The sequence below is a fragment of the Mesocricetus auratus genome, unplaced genomic scaffold (assembly GCF_017639785.1).
Source record: "Mesocricetus auratus isolate SY011 unplaced genomic scaffold, BCM_Maur_2.0 Super-Scaffold_100015, whole genome shotgun sequence".
In the NCBI taxonomy this organism is placed as follows: Eukaryota; Metazoa; Chordata; class Mammalia; order Rodentia; family Cricetidae; genus Mesocricetus; species Mesocricetus auratus.
The window spans coordinates 65,220,975-65,242,931 of NW_024429198.1; the positions used below are offsets into that span (position 1 = coordinate 65,220,975).

The 21,957-nt window shown below is 52.7% G+C and overlaps 1 protein-coding gene across 1 annotated transcript in view; it reads right to left on the minus strand.

Moving 5' to 3' along the window:
• The window catches only part of Nrg2 (neuregulin 2), a 208,742-nt gene that overhangs the window by 29,153 nt on the left and 157,632 nt on the right, over window positions 1–21,957 (minus strand). The window contains 2 exon segments of the mRNA XM_021234317.2: window positions 1,111–1,229; window positions 7,444–7,615. Of these exon segments, the coding sequence (XP_021089976.2) occupies window positions 1,111–1,229; window positions 7,444–7,615 (291 nt within the window).

Here is a 21,957-nt window from a genome sequence, read left to right on the forward strand (position 1 = left end):
GACTGGTAAAGGAGACAGAGTTCATCTGGGGGTGGGGGTGACATGATCTTGGGGTCAGACTGGAAAGGAGTGAAGCCCTGGTGAGGAGGCTCCATGGGAAGGGTATGGCTTCAAAAGGGGCACCTTAAAAACCCATTGCTCTGACTCACGTGCGAGCTGGGGCCAAAGCCTGAGCCACGGCCGCTCTTGAGAAAGGGAATGGAGTGGAAGGGACAGGCGTGACAAAGAGCTGGACAGCAGAAGCCTGAGGTATCTCCCACGAGCGTAGGGCGGACAGGATCTGGTCTGACTTGTGTGTGGCCTTGGTAATGCGGCCGGACCCCCTTTAAGTCAGCACTGGGTCTGGGGAGCGCTCCAGGGCTGAGCGGTGATGATGTAGTCAGACAGGGTTGGATCCTATGCCAGGGACAGGGTGTGGTGAACCTTACATGATGGGCTCAGTCTCTGGGTGCCCAGTTTAGACAGGGAGGAGACACGACTTCCCGGGCCCCAAACCAGGGCCTGAGAGGACAACCCAGCAGAAAGGTGTTCTCTATTCTGACGCTGCATCGAACACTGAGAGCCAGCAAACCAAACAGCTCTGAGGCCCCCCTTTGTAAGTCTTCAAAGAGGGCACAGGGTCAGCGAGTCAGGCCTGTTACCCCTAAATGGAGGCTGCCCACAGGCCACAGGCACTCAAACCTCCCACCCTGAGGCCCTGGCTCAGGTGCCCAGCAATGCTGCTGGCAACAGGCAGGCAACTCACACCCCACCTCAGGCCCGGCTCTCCCCAAGCCTTGCTCCTGACAGCCCAGCCTCCCTTAATTGCCTTCTAAAAATATCCTTTTCCCCCCACCCCCACCTCTTGATTTCAAAATATTTAGTTTTCAGGGTATTTAAAATGAGAGTTGGCGGCTCTTCCAGGCCCCAGATAACAAAACTAAACATTTATGCTTTGACTGCATTTCTCTGAATTGGCTGAGATCTTGGATCCGATACGCTGCTGCAGGAGGGAGGGGAGTTGAGTGCAAGACAGACCTCGTGCAGGTCTCCTGAGGGCTGAGGGCCAGCTGATCTACTCCGCCATCCACCCTCCACCCAGGACCCTTCCCTTCCTTGAGGGACACCTACCACTGTTAACATGGAGCCGGCCCCTCACGGTGTCCTTCCCAAGGATGTTCTCGGCCTCGCAGACATACTCCCCGGCGTCTTCCACCTTCACTTTGTTGAACTGGAGTCGTGAGTTTTTTCTGGTTTGGGAGAGGAAAAAAGGGAGAGAGGTGTGAGCCAGGGCTGCTGGAGCTTATCAGGGTCACTGAATGGTCACCTCACAGAACCACAATGGCTGTGTAGGTTGGGTGAGAAGAAGAGCCCCTTAGGCCAGCTTTCTCTCTGGAGCGCAGGCGGTACACCAAACCCTGGAGCTGGGAGGAGACTTGAACCCTCAGGGCAACATGGTGCAAAGCATCGACCCACAGCACTCATGTCCTGAATCTATGAATCCTCACATGTCTTTTCTTGGGGCTCTGTTTAGAACACCGGGCCCCTTGGGAAGTGACTTGGCTACACCTCTCATTCCCAGCTGCCTCTGCTGTCTGTGGAAGTAGCAGATTGTCACTGTTCATATTGTGTTATGTGTTCCCAAAGTCCACTGGTCCCCACTGCAATGGTGTTATCAGGTCAGGAGGACACGTATTGAGAGGACCCTCATACCCTAGATTTTGGAGTTCCAGACTCTACAAACGTAGGCCAAACACATCCCTACTGCTTATAAGTGAACCCCTCTGGACACTCTTTTAGGGCAGCAGAATGGACTCCAACTCCCGGATACCCGGAAGGGTGCCTTTCTGATAGCTTCAGTGGCATCTATAGCAATCCAGGGTACCAGTCCAAGTCTCTATCCTACTGTCTGTACACTCAGCCTTGCCACTGAGGGGTCCTCTGTAGCCTCTCCAAGAGGATTTTGTTTAACTCCTTCTTCCAATGTATAACAAGCCCCTCTCATATGCTGGAAACTGTATACCCCAGGGTTTGGAGCCTCAGGGCCAATTAAGGGTCCTCGTCTTACATATGGGTAAACTAAGTCTGGCAAGGCAACGCAGAGGTGACCAGGAGCTGAGGTCAGGGAAGACACCAGGAGCTAGGGTGAGCCCCTTCCTCTGGTCTCTCACTTGAGTGGTCTGCGGCCGGGTCCTAGCAGCCCCTTCTCCAAGCTCTGACTCTGGAGCATCTGGTGTTGGCTGCTTTCTGACCAAACCTTGCTTCCTCCCCAAGGCTTCCCTGCACCTATTCTGGGGTGTCTCAGTTCTGTAAGGCTCTGCTCATAGCTCCCAATCCTTCCTGCGTCTGATGCTCTCTGGGGCCCAGAAAGTGCTCTGGGTAAAGTCAGGGACCCCAGAAAGGACATAGTGTCTTTACATAGTGACCTCCTCTTCTTTTTAGTGATGGATCAAAAAACCATATTCCTTGCATATGCATAGTTGGCTGGAGTATGGGCAGAGTATAGCCAAGCTGCCATTGCCCTGCAAGAGAGCCATGATACTGCTGGCATAAGGACTGGAATGGGAATGGGGAATGGGATATGGGGTCTGGGGTATGGGAAAGGAATGGGGAGGAAACTGAGCAGAAAGACCTCCCTCTTGGCTTTACCTCTGTCTTTGGGACTTGGCCTCTTCTCAAAAATCTCTCTGCAGACTGAACGACCTCATTGCCGTGGTGATGGCCTCGCCAGTGTGGTGACAGTGGCTTGACTATATGCCCTACTGTTCCTGGTTCATACTGGTCTTTCTCCTTGGGCTTGTACCTGCCCACAGCCCTCCTTCATTAAGCAGAGCCCTGGAGGCCCCACTGACTAAGGGAGCATTCGCTTCCCAATTCAGTCTAATTAGATGCCAGAGTCTCGCTTCCCTGGGACAAAGCTTCCCCTCACTTTCTTGCAGGCTGGATAGGTGGGGCTGGGGCCAGGGGAGGTGGGAGGTAGCATCAGTTGAGGGCAAGAGAGTTCATGCATAGGGGACCCAGAGCCAGCAAGATCCTCATGGTCGTCCACAGCTACACTCCTAAGATGCCATCAGTAGCAAGACAGGTAGACCATCCAAGGAGCAACACAGACTTGGAGGAAGGACTCCCACCCAAAGGTGCATGAGACCAGGATCAAGGAGCAGCAGGGCTTGGCAAAGGCCACCCTTTGAGACAAGAAAGAGGCAACAACTCTCAGGTACGGAATAGGCATCTTGGTTCACTGGGGCCCCAGAGGCCTTGGGGAAATAGGATCCAGAGCCATAGCTGAGAACGGGCACCGAAGTTGCTGGGACTCTATACTCTCCTCAATCTTAGCTCCTTCTGGAGTCCCTAGGATTCAGGGCTCTCTCCTCGCCTTCCTGGAAGGGAGGCAGTGTGCACACTCCTGCCATCCCATCAATGTGTTGACCCGGGTCTGCCCCTGCAAAGGGTGCTGTCCTACCTTCCCTAGCCAGTTCTCTGCTGGCAGGGACAGGATCTGGGCAGCCCCACACTTTCCTCAGTGCCTGCCTCCCCTGCCTGCCTGAGGGGCCTGTCCCAGCCTGCCCCTCATAAATAAAGGAACATGCGGTTCTGCAGGGGAGGGCCTGTGCCCTGGGCTTGGGGGGCAAGCATTCTCCTGGCTCAGGAAGGCCTGGATGACACTGCAATTTGGCAGGCATGGAGACAGACAGCCCCTGTTGGGAAGGCAGTCTCTGCCAGCAAGCAGAGATGCCAACCCTGAATGTAGCCTGGGCAGGTAGAACATGAGACACTCAGGCAGGAAGGACAGAGAAAGGCTCGTCAGAAAGGGCCCTCCTAGCTCTGTGTCGCGGAGGTGCAGGCAGTGGGGGAGTGGGTAATATGGAGAGGTGGTAGTTCTCTTGAAGCCACTTTGAGAGGACTTTGTATACTCAGAAGTTCCCTGTCATGGCCTACTCCTCCACAGCTAACAATTTACTGCTGGGGGGCCCAGGGACAGGACAGGTGGGACAAGGGACAGACATTTCAGAAGGCAGCATGTGGGAAAGGGGCCATGTCATACTTCACACTTAAGGATCTACCATCTAGGGAAAGACTTTGGCCTTGTCTCTGGATTAGGTCACCCATGTGTCAGATGAATCTGAGGCTTGGCCGGGAAGTAGTTTAGAAGGATGGATTATCCACAGGGGCCCCTGTTGAGCCTCTTGAGGGACAACCTCGTACGCAGGAGAGGAGGGCCAGCCCTGGGACATTCTTGTCAGCCTCACACTGAATATGGATCTCTGCATCCAGGTTTATAGGGGAGCAGGGGGACGAGGCAGAGGTGCTCCTGTGAGAATTGATGGAGTTCCCAACGGTGAGGTGGAGCTAGGGGACACGGGGGATGACCTGAGGGCTCAGGCTCACAGATGTTCCCGAGTCCCAGCATTTACGCTGGGCCTCGGAGGGCTTTGCCAGGGACAAGAGGTGCAGTTTTCCTAGTACAGGGGACAGCCTGGGCCCAAATCCAGGGCTGTGAAAGGAAAGACCAGGGGTTGGGCCTCTAGCAGGGACAGATCAGCAGGGAGTGTGATGTGTAGGCCAGCAAGGATTCTGGGAGGGCCCCAAGGCTGTCAAGTAAGGAAGGGACGATCTGGGGGGGGTCTGGGAGTGGAAAGGATCATCTGTTGCAGGCACTTGTAGGGGGCTGAAAACTAGAATCATAAGCAAAAGAAAGGTGTGAGAGGATCAAATTTTTTTCTATGAAAAATGGGTGGAGGCTTTTATTATTGCTATTATTATTATTATTATACCAGAATCTATGTTGGAAACTAGTCCGGAGCCTCATGAAGGCAGGGGCCACAGCTGTCTTGTTCGCCAGTGTATCCTGAGCCTCCAGCAGAGTTCTTGGCACAGTCAATACTCTATACCCACAGGTTAGCTGCACCAATTAATTCACAAAGGGGCCTGCACCCAGAGGGGGAGGGGAGGTCAGATGAGAAACATTTAGGGCAGGGAGGTCGTGTCTGCCTGCGGGGATGGCAAAGAGCATGACAAGGAGAAGCTGGATCACTGAAGGTGGGTCCGAGGGGCTGGTTTGGGAGTACTCTGTGTCAGAGACTGTTCAGGAGTATTGTTTGGGGACTCAGCTGGCAGCACAATGTGGTAGCTAAATCTGGAGGGGTTCTCAGAGATTTAAAACCATAAGAGGGTGGCATCGCCCACTGGCGGGGAGGGATTGAACAATGAGGCCCAGCACCAGTGGGCTCTGGGAGAGAGGTCTGACTCGCAGGAGGGACAGTGGAGAAGCCACAGGGAGAGGCAACAGGTGTCAGTGCGCCCCGGGAGGCCCAGGATTGGGAACCCAGAGGTCGCGTGGGGGTGGGGGGGGCTGAGGATGTGCTGCACCTGCCGCTGCCTTGGATAAGGCAGTGTGGACAGAGGATGAAAGGTGTGGAAGAGGGGCCGGGGTAACTCTGGTAGCGGTAGAAGGAACAAGGGAGACAGGCAAGAGCTGGAAGTGGGAAGGGACAGTAGTTAGGGATATAGTGGCTTGGAAGAGGGATGGACAGGATATGGTCTGCTGGGATGGAGAGGAAGGGAGGCTATAAAGTTACCAAAGAAAGGCAGGAACTGGTGGTGCCTCAGCAGAGTGCAGTGTGTGTGTGTGTGTGTGTGTGTGTGTGTGTGTGTGTGAATGTGTGTGTTGTGAGTGCATGTGTGTGTGTGAGTGTGTGTATTGTGAGTGCATGAGTGTGTGAGTGTGTGTGTGAGTGCATCAGTGTGTGTGTGTGTGTGAGCATGGTGTGAGTGCATGAGTGTGTGAGTGAGTGTGCGTGTATCATAAGGGAGGGCATGAGGCAATTTTGTGCAAGGTCTGGTGGGATGGGGATGGGTGGGTAAGTGCCTGTGTTGGGGGCAGTGCAGAGGACAGGGGCCAGCTCCTTCCCTGGACTTTGTAGACTTCAGGAAATAGGGGAGAAACTGGAAGGAGGTGCCCCCTCTAGTCCTAGCTCCAACAGTCCTGTCTACTAGTTTTTCTAAGCTGGTACCAAGACTATAGCAGGGTGGGGAAGAGAGGGGTATAGGAGTGGTTAGACTGAATTTCTTGCCAATGATATATACAAGGGACACATAGGGAACCTAGCCCAAATCTTGCTTCATCTCTAACTACTCTAATTCCCTCAGAAGTTAGCCCTAGAGACCCAGACCTCTTACCCAAACCCTTCCTGCATGACTTTTTGCCTGGGCCACTTTCTGTCTTTGCTCCAAGCAACCAGCTTTTCTTTATTTCATGTCTTGGAAGGAGAGTGGAGACAAGCGGAGCTCCTGAATCCCGCATCTCTCCTCAGGTGGCAGTGTTCTGAGGCAAGGTTGGGACAGCCTGAGCCTGGACCTTTATTTACCTAACACTTTCTGCTGCGGGGTATGATGATGGTATGTATCTAAAGAAATAAATACCGTTGTTTGCATTTTGTGGAGGGCTGGAGGAGAATGATAGCTCCAAAGGAGGTGGTTGCAAGATACTCTAGGGGGTGAGGGCAGAAAAGGCTTGAGGGGCTCCTTAGTCGGAGTAGAATGGCTACCTAGACTCCAGAGCCCACAGAGGAAGGCTGGGTAGCACTGTGTTTAATGGCAGACGGGTAGGAGCTGCCTTAGACTCCTTGCTCTCCTGGCACCTCCTGCCTTTTGCCTGGATGGATGTTAGGGTATCTTCCCCAGCCTGAAGACTCAGGGAGTGTGTATACTATGCTCCTTCCTGAAATATTCATTCAGGACTAAAGACAATCTTTGTGCAATGGAGAGGGGAGTGTCACAGGTGTAGGCTCCCGATGGCCTCTTCCCAGCTGCTAGACTCTCTACAAGTGGCAGCTTGCCAAGACAGGCACCCAGCCTTTTGTCTCATGTGACTCCCCAAAGACTTTCTGCAGACAGGGTCTTTCACGTTAGACTGCCAGATTCGGGACCCCTCAGATGGGTGCTAGGTCTTTTGATAAGCAGAACTTCTGCTGCTAAAGACAGCTCAGAGTCAAAAGGCCTCCAATCTTCAGACACATAAATTGCTTCTTCTTTTTTTTTTCCAGTGAGACAGGGTCTCATCTAGCCAAAACTGGTCTCAACTTGCTACGTAGCCGAGGATGACCTTGAACTTCTGATCCTCCCGACTCCACCTCCAAGTGCCGGGATCAAAGGCGTGTGTCACCACACCTGGTTTTATTTGGTGCTAGGTTTAGACCCAAGGCTTTGTGCATGCTAAGCAAGCACTTTATCCACGGGGCTACAACCCCAGTCTTGGGAAATGCTTAATTCTTGTCCGTGGTCTGCAATGCCAGGGCAAGCCTAGCCCGAAGGGTTCAGCAGTCAGGGAAGCACTAGGTGTGGCCAGAAAGGGTTGCACGGAAGGGGACCTGACTGGTTCCGTGCTGGGCTTGGGGATATGGCTCTGGTCCTCCCTTCTGGGACTAGAAGCTGGTTGGATGGAGGGCAGGTGGTGCTGCTCACCTGCCATTGCCGTACTTGATGCGGATATCACGACTCCGGTTGAGCTCTTTGCCGTCTTTGAACCAGCGGTAGGAGGGCTGGGGGTTCCCCGCTGCTGCCTCGCACTTCAGCGACTGCTTCTCACCCACCTCTCCTGTCTGGCTCTTCATTTTCTTCAGCTTGGGCCGGGTGGCTGTGGGGTACAAGGCAGGTAGGTGAGTGTGGGGAGGGTGGGGGGAACAGTGCCAGGCAGTGGGAGTCCCTATCCTAAGGCTGGAACTGGGGAGACTAGAAGCTGCCCCTCCTGGCATTTTTTTTTTTCTTTAGTCCAACTCAAGCTGCATTTAGAGTCTGCAGTGGGAACACGGTCCTGCTGCTTCTGGGCAATTCTCTGGCCTTGGGAGTGGTACCCAAGAGCTTCGCATTCGCTTGTAAAACCTTCACAACCCCATGACTTCACCACTGCGCAGTGTTTGAACCCATTTATAGACAGGGAAACTGAGGCTCGGAAGAGTGAAGTCACCCCTCGGAGGGTCAGTAATGGACCCGAGGTTCAAATCCAGACCATGACCTTGGTGTTGATGATCTAACTCCTGTTTTCCCCGTCTCCTCACGCCCTGCCCCCACCAAGGTCTGTGCCTGGCCCAGAAGACACAGGGAGACAAGACGGTAGACTTCCTTACCACTTCCATAAAGGGCTGCCTAGCACTGTAATCTGGCATTGCCACTGCAGCACGGGGCGGGGAGGGGGGGGGCACTGGGGGTGGCAGAGCCCTGAGGAGCAGTCCTAACTTCAGCCCAGGGGACAGGGCCCTGGCGGCTAAGAGCTAAGGGAGAGGATGCGGAGGAAAGTGAGGAGGTGAGCCAGGCTGAGCAGCTCTGAGCTGAAGGAATGTGAGCAGGGTGAGGGCATGCAGGGCTACCTGCTGGGTCACATATTAATAATTCACACTGAGATGGCCCTTCCTAGGACATGCAACTTTCCATGCACACCCTCACTTGATTCCTGAGCTCTTTGTGGCAAGAGCTACACTCCAATGTGGGTGGAGCTGACTCAGAGGTTCAGAAACTTGACTGAGACCACACAGTCGCAGAGCTGAGGCCAAAGCCTGGGTGTTTTGGTTTGCAGCATGCAGGGCAGGTGGAGGGCTAGGGTCTGCTTTCGGAGGCATCTCTCTCCCCCCCACCCGAGGAATGCAGACCCTGGATAGGAGCCCTCCCATTAGTGTAAGGGAGGGTCTACCAGGGTCAGGAGCTGTCTGGGGGGACCTGCTGGCCCCATCTCCACCATCAATCACAGTGGGCTAGAGGCTAGAGGCTGCAGGAGAAAGCGCTTGCTAGAGGTAGAGTTTCTTTCCTAAACTTGTGGGCAAGTCTGCTCACAGGCGGGAGGGGATTAGGGTGAGGCACAGAGAGGCCAGAAGGAAAGCGCAAGGCAGCTTTCTTTGAAAATGTGTTGTTGGGCTAGGTGTAGGCACAGACACCTGTGACAGCAATTTTGTTCAGTTTAGAAAATGACAAAACACAATGAGTAAGCAGAAGTAAACAAAACCATCCACTGTTTCAGTACTTGGAAAACAGTACGTGATTGCACGTGCACACACACACACAAACACACACACACGTGCGCGCACACACACATGCACGCACACACACACGCACACACATACACACACATGCACACCCCCACGTGTGCGCACACACACATGCATGCACACACGCATGCACACCCCCACGCACCCACACTATTTTTAAGCAAAATGGGACTAGTGCCAGTAACATGATTCTTTCACTTAAAGAAACAATGCAACCTTTTAACCTCCATGTTCAGAATCAAAAACAGCATTTTCAAAACCTAACTTGCAAGTGTCTGGAGAGACGAAGACAGATCATTACTCAAGAAAAGGGTTCCACAATAAAGCTGGTTTGGGGAAGACATGGATGGATGCAGTCCAGGAAGGGCCTTCATTTACCTTGGTCTGACTGAGTATGGGTTTTTAAACCTTTTTTTGGGGGGATCCCCAATAGTACTCCTGGGGAATAAAGTTCTACATCATGACTTACACATGTATATGTGCACAGATGTATATATTTTAACACATTACAGCCACATGATTCAAACATAAGAGTATATATATTTACAAAACAAACCTCCCTCTAGCTTCTCAGAATATATCCTTGTATCCTTTTAGAGATCTTTTATGAATACAAAAAAATTTCCCTGGCACTCACACAAATATTTTTCCACAGAATCACTTTTCGCACTTGCATAATATTCCTGCGTGGGCGTATCATAATTTATGTAACTTATTGCTGCTGGGAGGTGCTTAGCATGCCCTCCCCATGCTCCCATCAGAAATCAAGCCCTGAGGGCCCTCCCTGTGGCTTCATTCCTGCACACATCCAGGGGGACGCAGACCATCTGAGTTCTGGTCTAGGTTTGGCTACTTGTTAGCTTTGTGTCCTGAGATGTTGACCTGGTTCTCGTCTGCTTCAGTTTTTCTCATCTGTAAACTGCAGGGGATGAAGAACCGCTGCTACCTTGCGGGATGGTTGTGAGGACTGCATGAGATAATGCACGCAGAGGGCACGTAATAAAGCTCAGCTGCTGTTATTACTATCCACAATTGTTTCCTAAAAGTGGGATTGCAGTGTCAAAGGCCATGCAATCTTCCTTAGCAACATTCCCGATTCCCGTGAAAGTCCCTCTGTTCTGCCAAATTGCACCCCCCTGCAAAGGCTACTCTGATCCACATTCCTCCTCTGAATGACTAGGCCTGTTTTTTTTTTTCACACCCTCACCATCTTAGGGGCATTATCACACTTTTAATCTCTACCAATTAGCTAGGCAAAAGATAACGTCTCTTTGTTGTTATAATTTGCATTTATCCGATGACTGGCGAGGCTGAACAGTCATCAGCCCGGTGTGTTTCTTCCTTTGGAATTGTTGGTTCATGTCTGCAGTCTGTTTTGAGACGGAGTGCTCATCTTAAGGGTTTGCAAGAGGGCTCTGAAAATAGTTAAGGCTATGAACCTTTCGTTACAATGTCTGTCCGTCCTCCCCAGTTATCTGCTTCTCACATTTTAAGATACATGGCTGGCCTTCCTTCCGTCCCTTCCTTCCTTCCTCTCCTGTACCAAGAGAGTTTGTGCATCAGTGTACTGAGGAACCTTCTGGAACTTCAAGACACAAAGTAGTCCTACCCAGTATCCTTCTTTTCCCCACGTCCCATGCTTTCACCTGTTCCAGGGTCCCTGCCACCCATGGTCTAATGCTGACCCTCTACCTAGTCTGCCTTGCCTTCTTGACTGGGACACAGAAAGCTCCTGGTAGGGCCTAATGTACCTACTGTCCCTATTGGAGTTCTGACACCAGGGAAGCCTTGTCCCCTAGCCCTGTGGCCACTTTGCTTCCAACCTGACCTCAGCCAGCCACTAAGGGGTGGGAAGAAGTCACACTGACTCTGCTACTCTGCTTCCTGACTTGAGTCCCAGCCAAAGAAGGCACAGTGAGCCAGGGGGCCATTGTGATGGTCTGGGAATGCACCAGACAGAGGCAGTCAGAAGACAGAGGGCCCAAGGAACTGAGGGTTCCAAAGCCATCCTGTGTCTCTGTTAAAGCACAGGCTATTATTTTAGATCCCCGGCCAGTGGGAACTCATGTGTGTTACTTGACGCTTCTTGGTAGTTTACACACGTCTGAACAACCCAACTAGTTCACTTCACTCCTATCCATCCATCCATCCATCCATCCATCCATCCATCCATCCACTCACCAACTCAATTCATTTCCAATGAATGATTCAAGCTGCTACATGCCACGCACTGTTCATTCACTGGGGAGTGAGCTAGATTGTCCTGAACTTGGGGAGACTGACTTCAGTCAGCAAGCAACCAAGAGGAAGGATGAGGCGGTGACAGCAAGCCTGAGAATTCACAGACCTTAACAGTCTATGCAGCTGCAGAGAGCAGGGGCTGGAGAGGCAGGCAGGCCGGCCCCAGGTGACAGGGCTATAGGAGTCAGGATGGGAAGCCAGGCCTGAGCTCGTATTTTTTTTTAACTTCTTATGTGTGTGGTAGATGATTTTAAATGACATATTTGAACTGGACTATGCTTGCACTGGGCAGCACTGGTCTAATGGCAAGAACATAAGAATAACCACATGCTTGAGTCATGCCACGTCTTTTACAGAGAATTTTCTCTTCTAGCTTTTGGAAGTTCCTCACAAGAGTCTCCTGAAAGGCCAGGCCAGGCCAGGCATACTCACTAGGCTCAGTTTTCTGCGTCTGGAAAGTTCTTTGGTGGATCTATTAGAGCAGTTCAGATTGTAGGAAAAAGAAGAGTGCATACCAGATGGCCCTTGGAAAGGTGCCTGGGGGACCCCTGCAGCCCCACTCCTGGGCCCAGAGCCTTGGAAGCTTTCTGTGTCAAAGCCTGGGGACCTCTCCAAGATAGCCCTGGATTTGTTCTGAAGGTGTCGGCGGAGAGCATTAGATGCTGACTGGGAATGACAGACAGTCATGTTTGTGTGTAAAGATCTTTCTTAATCTGACAGGGCACTGTTTCTCCTGTTGTGGCTTCCAGACATAAAATTCAATACCAGTATTCCAGGGTCACTTGGCACAAGGCTGGTAGGTCATTCATATGTTAGACCCCAGGCACCTGGAGACAGCTCTCAAAGGGTTTCAGACATGACTGAGCTAATTTCAGGCCCCCAGCCACAGCGCCTACCCTGCTCTGAGCCGGATCTATTTTATGCCCCATGCTAGTATGTGGGCACAGAGAAGATCGCATTGTGTCCCAAGTGTGTCTTGAGGTCAGAGCTGAACCAAGCAGAGGAATAAGCCCCTGGGATGGAGTGGGTTCTGTCAAGATAAGAGCCAAAGCTACCCGGTGGGCTGGTATTCACCCTCAGTCCTGCTTGTGGGGTTTACTGAGCACCTCATTATTTACTGGGGGTATTTGCTGAGCATCTGCTCTGTGTCATGCCTGACTCTGGCTTTGGCCTCACACAGATAGGACTTAACTGAATGTGGAATGACCAGTACCCCCTGAGGTTAGTTCATCCCCTCTGCCACTCTTTTGTTACATAAGAAATAACTTTTTTTTTGCCGTAGAAAAATTACACAATACAAACAAGGAAAAAGGAAAACACATTAAAAAACCAATTCAATTGTCTTCAGAGAGAAAACCCGCCGCTCGTATTTTCAAATATCGCCTCCAAAACATTTTTCTCTAAATGCCTTAGATCCCTTTTCAGTCCCCCCAAGTCAAGCAATAGAGCCATAAGTCATTTTAATGGCCACCTATTATCTCATTATTCAGATGAATTTGCCATCCCCAGTGTTCTCCTGATATTAAGAAGAGCGGGGTTAGACTCTATCAGGCCAGCTGTGTGGCCCAGTGGAGGAGAGGAACAGCAACCCGGAGGGATGGGTGTGTTCCCCCTAAAAGAAAGGAGGCTTCAAAAGCCCAGCGCCCAGGAGTCAAGACAGGTGACAGACACTGGATAAAAGCAATAGGAAACTCTGTGTATAACAAGGGGAGGGTAATGGTCAAGCCTCCCCACCTCAACCAGTGACACCAGTGGTAAGATGATGGCCTAGGAAGGCCTGGATTACTGAGCACCACTCCCCTGTTACATCTTCAGACCGACTCTCCTCTGGGATGAAATCCCACACTCCTTGGGTTGGAGGAGCACAGGGGTCCCTTCCGCCAGCAGCTTCAGGGTACCTTTATGGGGACAGTAGGGTGTGGAGAGAGACGGCCTTTGGAAGCTATAAGGACAAGAGGAAGGCCTTCCAAGGTCTGCACTACAAGGTTTCCCTGGCTGACACGTTCCAAAAAAACAAACAAACAAAAAACCCTTAGGACACATCTCATGTGGTATAAGTTGGGCCATGAGTTATCTAATGGCTTCTGCTTCCTGCCACCTAGTGCCAAACCAGAGCATCTGGCCTGTATCTATGTGACAGGCCATCCCCAGAGAGCACCTCATTAAAGAGAGCAACCCAGAACAACAACCCGCTCCTTCCCCACATCCCAGCCTGGAGGCCGGTGCTGCTGCTGCCTGACCTCATTCCTCTCAGCAGTGGGCGGTGGGTGTGGAGTGAGAGATCTGAGAGTCAGACGGGCTGTGGCCAGGCAACCTGGTGGGGAAGACCTGGCCCCACCTCCCTACTTCCAGAACCAAGGGCAGGGACACTGGACTCTTAAAAGGGTTAATGACCCTCTCCTCATGACTAAGACTCAGCACTCCCCTTTGCAGCTAACACCTGGAGACTATGCGGCCAGCCTGCCTGGCATCAAAGTCTTCCTCTGCCCTGCTGCTGGCGGGGCTGTGGGCCGGCCCCCTCCCCACCCCACTCTCCCACCTACAAAGTGACTGCAACCTATTCGAGGTTAATTACAGACTCCAAGTTCAAATGGGAGAAGAAAAGGCCAAAACAACCTTAAACTCAAAACATAGCTGGTTCAAGTGGGCCACCACACAGGATCCGCTCTGTGAAATGGACACTCGAGTGTCCAACTCAGAGCCTGCCGAAGGGTCACTTGGTGCCCCACAGGTTGGCCACACAGAAAGACCGAACGCCCACTTCTGGGGTTTTGGCTTTTTCTGGGGCCGTGTGTCCCAGCCTGGGTTTACTTTGCCATCTTGCTATATCCACCCAACAGCTATCCATACCCAACAGGCCTGTGCTGTGCCAGCACCTACCAGTCAGGCAGGCAGCGCAGGACGAAACAACAGTATCCCCACCCTCCGGGCTCAGCCTCCTCCTTAGGGTTTCCATGGGGGCTGGAAAGGGTAAAACACCTTCCGTCCCTGCACCAGTGAAAGCTTTCTGGTGCCGAGAACCTCACCTATAAGGCTGAGCAGGCCAGGGTTGTTAGGGTTGCTGCAGAAGAGAGGAGGCTGGGCTGATCATGGGGGGGGGGGGGAGGAAGGTGGGGGAGGGGGAGGGGGGGAAGGGGCGGGGCAGGTAATAGGGAACAAAGTGGCACCAAGGCCAGCTGAGATGTCCCTGCCTTAGAGCACCCCCCCTCCCCCCCCCGTCTAGTCTAGTCACAAGTGCCAACCGTAGACACCCAGACCGCCGAGCGCTATACTCACCCTCAAATCTCCACGCCAGAAGCCCAACATCCCCAGAGAGAGAGAGAGAGAGCCAGTGGCCTCCGCAGGCTTTCCTAAGGCCTGGGGCGGAGACACTCAGCCCTGTTCACATTTCCTGGAGCCACAGGTCTGAGAATGGGGGAGATGGGGGTCTGAGGGGAGCAGCAGTGGGTAGGGAGACCACGGCACGGGTGCCCGGAGCAGGTCACCAGCAGCGCAGACACCATAGGCTCTCAGGTGCTTTCCAGGGCTCAGAGCAGGCCTTAGTTAGCAGTCTAGTTCCCCGGGGCTTCAACTGACTCATCTGTGGACCATGTTCTTTTTTTCTTTTTTCTTTTTTTTCTCTTTTCCCTCCAGGGGAATGGAAGGAAGGAGAAGTGCTCTGGGGAGGCACAGAAGTTTCTGGCCTTCTCACCTCTTTGGTGGCTGGGAGCCGAGGCAGGGAGACAGAACAGAAATAACAGCCCCCAAAGGCCATTACCATCTGCCCAAACCCTGTTTAATCTGCCTGCTGGGGAAGGTTGGGCATGAGACAAAGTCTTACTTAGGTCTCGGTCCAGGAGAAGCCAGCAGGGAGGCTGCCTGCCTGCTGTGGAAGGGCTAGGGCAGCTGTGGCTTGGGGAACTCAGAGAGCAGAGGAAAAAAGACTAGAGACTTAGTCCTCTTTGGGGTGGCCCTGCACCTCTGCCTCCTCAGCCTGGATAGGGTGAGTTGTCAGGGCCTTGGGGATTTCAGTGGGTACACAGGTAAGGCTGCAAGACAGTCTTAGGGCCTGGTTCCAGAGAGTCTGCCCGGCTCATTACTAGGTAAAGCAGCACACCTGTGTTGGAACAGCCCCGTGAGGAGGCATAGTACCGTGTTTCATGAGGATTCTTAGGATAAGACAGAAGACTGTGGAGCAATGTGGGGCTTCAGGGAAAGGTGTCAGCAGCCCCACCCAGGGAGACATCCGCGCACTCAACTCATCTCGATGCCTCCAAAGACACATAAGTCCTGGGGGTAGGGCAGGACTGGGGCACTGTGATGTGGTCCAGGCTGGTGTGGGCAAGGGGTCCAGTCACTAGCTCAGACATGACAGGCAGAGAGCCGACATCTCACCTCCTCTCCATCAGATGCCCCTTCAATAAACTTGGCATCATCTGTGACCACCTATGTCTCTCTTACCTTCCCCCAACGTTCAAGTTCGTTCAACTGGCATCAATCCTCTGCTTGCTCCATTGTCTGCAGGGACCTGAAATTGGTCACACTGTCCCCCTACCCCAGGATGCTGCTGTCAGGGTACACCTGGCACACTTCCTCACAAACCCTCCTTAGGTCCCTGCTGCCTAGAAATGAGGCTTCAGCCTTTCTCTGTCGGCAGCTGGGCCCCTCAGGGGATGCTTTCTGGTTGGCCCACGTTTCGTCCCAAATGCCCCCTGATACCTACCCACCCTTAACACTTCCTTCCAGGAACCACACAATTCACACAAACCAAGTCCCAGTTTGTCCCCTAACACGCATAGTCTGTCATAGTCTGCCTCCTAACACCATTCTCCACACAGGAAACAGAACGGAGAGAGCCGCCATAAGGGCTGGAGCCGGAGAGGCTCCATTTAGTGTGCATGCCGGCTCTGGCCAGTGTCTTGTGTAACCAGTTGTTACTTAACCTCTTTGAGCCTTCATTTCCTTGTCTGAGAGACAGGGGCCATCCCACCCACCTCTAAGAGCGGAGGTTGTACACGTCAGGAACTTTGTGCAGGACCTAGACTATAGAGCAATCTCTTAGTAGCTCTTCTTGATCCCTCAAGATGTCAGATGCTGCCGCCCTCCCTAATCCCCGGGGCCACCTACAGCCTCTGCTCCAGGCAGACTCCCTGAACATTTCCCCTACCCTTCTTGGGGCTTCTTAGCATGGAACATACTAGATTCTTCACTAGACTTAGGGGGGCGCTGGAGAGGAGGGGATGTGCTGGGGTTTCATGACATTCCAGGTGTGTGGTCAGAGGCAGTGCTCACTGCTCATGGGCTGAGCGGACGAATCGGTGATGTAAAGCTGAGCTATGACTGATGGGCTCCTACAGCAGCCCAGATAGAGACAGCTACAAGCACTCTGGGCAGGGTGGGGCTCCTGTGCTTAATCCCAGAGCCGTTTCCCACCCAGCACTCCTCTGCAGCTTGTCCCTCAGCCCAAACAGGCCCATGCCCCACAACAGCAGAGTCGATGATGAAATCAGGGGCCTCAGTGAAAGACTGCTGTTTCCGGTGAACCACTGCCTCCAGCCCAGCCCTGGTAGAAAGCCTACCACAGCAGTCTCTTTCTAGGAGGGTGTCCATCTTCAGCGGGAGGAAGGAGCTGCTAGGCATGCACACACACGGAGGGGAAGCATCTCAGAAGCGCACTCATTTGTGTCTTCACGCGGATCCAGACAGGAGCACAGCACACGTCAGATGTGAGTGTCGGAAGCTGAGCAGGGCATTGCTTAGGAGGCTGGTGGGGGGGTGTTTACCAAAACAGTGTCATGGAGCATGGTGGGGGGTGTGTGATCATCTCTCTCCTTACCTTGGGGGCCAGGAAAAGTATTCCATGGGGGGATGGGGTGGGAACAAAGTCTATGCTAGACCTGCTGGGCTTGAGGGATGAGCAACAGGTGGCCAAGGGAAAGGAGACAGTATGCCAGGCTGAGGGAAGAGCAGGTTTAAAGGAACAGGTGGTGGTAGACTCCGGTGCCCTGGAGGAAGCCAGAAACTAGCTGTGAGGCTGCAGTCGCCGAGAGAGAGGTGCCTCCAGAGGCTTGCCCTTGTCTGTCAACCCTTGCCTTGTGGACGTGTACACTTCCCTCTCTGGGGCTCAGTTTCCCCATCTGGATAGGGAAGTGACAGAACTATGAGCACAGATCCAGGCTTACCCAACTCCACTCAAAAATCACAGCACCTCCCGGCCAGGCCCACACCTTTAGAGTCCCTGCGACATGTTTATAGTTTGAAAAGTGCTTTTGAGACAGTCCATGGTCCCCTAGCCACTCACTGACACACATGTGTGAGCGCGCACACACGCGCACATGCACACACACACATGCACACACGCACACACACATATTTATGCACACACACATGCATGCACACACACATGCACACACGCACACACACATGCACACACGCACACACATATTTATGCACACACACACGCACACACGCACATCCTGACTGGACAGCTCTGCCCTGGTCCATCCTCCGACACACAGGGGTGTGTAGTGTGTGGCTGAGGATACCTCAAAGAGCAGCTCCATCTAGGATGTCCCTGCTGCAGACCCCACTGGTTCAGAGAAGGCCAAACTCCTGACCCCATAGTCAGAAGACTACCAACCATCCTTCCCTGTGGTCTCTGCCTATTGTATACTGCACTGCCAGCATAGCTTGGCACCGTTTGTTCTCCCAAGCCTCCTGAGATGCTGGCACAAACACTTTACCAAGTGGTTGATCTGATTTGAGTGCTCGGTTTTCCTCCCCCAGCATTTCCTGTTCCTCTAAGTCCATCTCACCCATCTCCTCTTCCTCAAGGCCTCTGGAGGCACCTTGGGAGGGAAGTAGACTTTCTCCTTCCATATCTTTGCTGGCTCCTCTTCTCAGGGTTAGGCCCTGCAACTAACATAAGCTCTGTTATGTCTCTCTTTCCTTAGAGCGGTGGGCCCATTAGTCCCAGTGCATGGGGCTGAGTCAGTGTGTGGCACCTTGAGCATGGAATTGAGCCAGGGAAACGTCAGGTCCCAACGGGGGTCTGCTTTGTAGGTGGGACATCCAACTGAAATGGAGGCTCTCAAAGGGGAGCACAGCTCCTAACCCACTGTGGAACTAGCTAACACACACAGTTACCGCCCCCCCCCCAGTTTCTGATTCAATAAATCAAGGGTGAGATTCAGAAGTTTGCATTGCTTTGTGTATATGTGTATTTTATGAGTACAAGCATGCTCATGTGTAAGCACATACACATATGCGTGCATGTGACTGTGGAGGCCAGGGATCGATGTCTGGTGTCTCCCTTAATTGCTCTCCTCAGTTTTTTTGTTTGTTTGTTTTTGTTTTTTGCAACGGGGTCTCTCACTGAACCTGGAACTCACTAATTTGGCAAGACCAACTGGCCAGCAAGCTTCAAGGAATCCTTCTGTCTCCACCTCTCCAATGCTACGATTACAAGTGTGTGCCACCACACCTGGGTTTTTACGTAGGTGTTATAGATCCCAACTGGTCTTCTTGCTTGCATGGCATACACTTTACTGACTGAGCCATCTTCCTAGCCCGAAGAATGTGCATTTCTATCAAACTCCCAGCTCATGTTTTAAATCAGGTTCCTATTGAAACATCGTTTGCACAAGGGACTTTCTAGGACCAGATAACTACCCACTAGGGTACGAGATCTGGCTGGACTCTGGATCTTCAGTTTGGTTTCTGGCCTGGCCATTCAACCATGACTTCCATCTTCCCAGGAACTACTTACTACCCCTTGGTGCAGGCTCAGGGCCTCCAGCTGCCTCCTGTGTCAGTGTCCACAGTTTCTGTTTATTACCCGACTGCCACGGCCATGCTCTAAGCTCCTGTTGAGGGCAGGGCTTCACTGCTCATCTCTGAACCCCCTTTGTGTCTCATCTCTGCAGAGCCTGGGAAGTAAGTACCTGTCTAGCTGATCTGAGGGGAGGGCTTGCTCCAATAGGTGGCCAGCATCTGGCTCTTGCTGGTTTGCCTTGAGGGGCACAGAATGCAGAAGAGCCTAGGGTTAAGTAGATGTGACAGGGGAAGGCAGGGCAGGGGCAGACTTCAGCTCAAGAGCACACTCTTCTACTGGCCCGCCTCAAGGTAAGTCGTGAGTATCCCTGTCTCAGTTTCCCTGCCCATGAAGAGGGGGTGACAGTAATATCCATGACTTTGTGGACGGGACTCAGCACTGGTAGGGAAGGCTCAGTCAGGAAGGGATACCATCCCAATTCTTGTTCTTTCCCTGGAACATTTCTAGCCCTCATCTTGGCTGAGCTCAGATGCCACCTTCTCCACTGGGTCCTTATTTCTCTGTTCCAACCCCACTCCTCTCCTCACCATGCTTTGCACATTTATGGTTCTATACCCAATTTGAAACTCAGGGATTTGTGAAGGGATCTTTCTCTGAGCTTCCTGAGAACAAGGTCTGAGGTTTAATCACATAAACTCGATTGGTGCTCACAGTTGGGTACCAGAAAAGCAAATAAAACACTTTCAGTTTGTGTGGTTATCTCACAGCTAGGGTTCTAGGCCAAGGAGTTGAGCAGGGCTAGTGAAGCCAACTGAGGTCAGAGCCAGGCCCGCGAGTGCCTGCTCAGCCCTTTTCCCCCAAATTATCCTTGCTCAGCCACTGCCCTGAGGCCTGGGCAGCTCCACTCAGCCTGGAGGCTTATGATGCTTAGGTCAGAAGGCAGCAACAAGAGCAGATCTGCCCATCCCCGAGTCCATTATGTTGCTTCAGTAGCTCCTAGAACCCACCCTGGCACAAGGGCACAGGTTATATATGGAGAAAAGAGGGTCTGGACCATATTGTTTTAAGGGAAGACCACTTCTCCCCTGCAGTTTGCAGCCTGAAGTCGAAGCCCACAGTCCAATTTTGCTTCTGTCTCAGACTTTGTGGCCACCCCATTCCAGGTGACTCACTGCCCTATCCAGCCCCGCTGCTACCCTGATCTAGAAAGACTAGCACTCTCTGTCCCCTTTTCACCCCCACCAAAGGCCTGGGACCTGCGCTGGGGAACGATGAGTGTTGGTCTGTAAACTGCTTTGAGCTCTCGGGATGAAAGGCCACTGGGAAGTACAAAGTTGCTCCCTGCTTGTTGTTACTGTTCCTCGTGAACCCTGAGGTGCCCTGAGGTGCCAGGGAGCCAGAGCAGAGCGTGAGGTGCAGGCTGCACCCCGGAGTGTCAGGAGGATCGCTCCAGGTGCCAAGTTCAGTAGGGTCAGCCAGGGGCCGAGACTGGGAGTGGGGGAGCAGAGTGTGCCAACCCCCAGATGCTGCTGAGACCTGTGCACATCAGCACAAGCACCTCGGATCTGGAAGAATGGAGTTGGTTCCAGAAGTCTGAACATTCACTTTACCAATGGGCAGGAGAAGGGAACAATGGGGAAGGAAGACTTCGAAAGGTTTCTCTGTGTCTTGGGAATTCAAATGCTATGTGGCCAGAGCTCTTTGCTGAGTATGCTGGTCCACTGTGGCACTCCAGGACACCTCCCAATGCCCCCTAAGGGAAGATGAAGATTCCCTGGTTCACAGACGAGTTTCAGCAGATGAGCATTTCCATCCAATCCTGGCTGGTCTTTCCAAGGCCACATGGAACGGGCCGATGAGTTCAAATCTGATCACTGAGTCTGTCTCTAAACCATGGCTGGCTCTTTATTGTCTGTACCAAGAGGACTTAGCCTCAGCCCCCCCCCCATTCCTCAGAGCTGCCATATTCCTTGGAAGGAAGGAATAAGGATTGTTAGGGGCAGCCCCAGAGGGGATACCAGGAATCGGCCCCACAGATTCTCTGTGAGTCATGGAAGAGAGCTCACACCTGCAGCTCTGCCCCACCCAGCCCTCCTGCACCGAGGCAGGGGAAATGCCCTTTTCCCCACACCCCCTCCTATTTGCTACAGAGGAGCTTGGGTGCTGCTGGGGCACCGTTCATCAGTGTCTCTGCTCCTTATCCCTCCTGTTTTACAGAGTTCTCCCTCCTCACACTTAAGAAGGTTCTGGAGAAGCACACACTCACTTTCCATGCCTGCAGTCCTCTCAGCATCAGTCAGATGTGGGCTAGCCTCAGCTGAGGTCCTTCTCCAGCTGCCCTGTGTCTACGCTCTTGCCAGACTAGGCGCTCTCTGAGAATGTAATAAAGTTCTGGTAGCCACAGGCTGGTCTGGAGAGGTATAGAGAGAGGGGGCCTCCGCTCTGAAGGCCACCGTCATCTTAATCACTCATCCTGTCGGGTTTGAATCAGATTCTTAGTTACAAACCAGGGGTTTAAGGCTGTTGGCTCTCTTGACAATCTTGTTTTAGAGTGTGACCTTACCCCATGCCCTCCATGTTCTAGATCCTTCCACAGTACCCAAAGTTCCTCTAGTTCTGTCCTAGGGTCTGCCTGGGCTCTCCTTCTCAGCCAGATTCCTAAAAAGGGGCATTCTGAAGAACCAACCAGGTGGCCACCGGAAAAAGGTGAACGCGGAAAGTATTAGGAAAAAAGAGAAAGTTTACAGGGAAACATCGAGAAGGACTTTGTCACCTTGGGTAGACGCTGGGACGGACAGATAATTTCGAGGACTGTGGAGTCTCCCTCACAGTCCTTCCCCCACCTCCCCGAAGTGAACACTCCACCCTTGACACCAGGATGCCGCTTTTCCAAGGCTCGATGATCCCCAGCAGCTAAAGCCTACCCAGTGTCACACTACCAGGTTC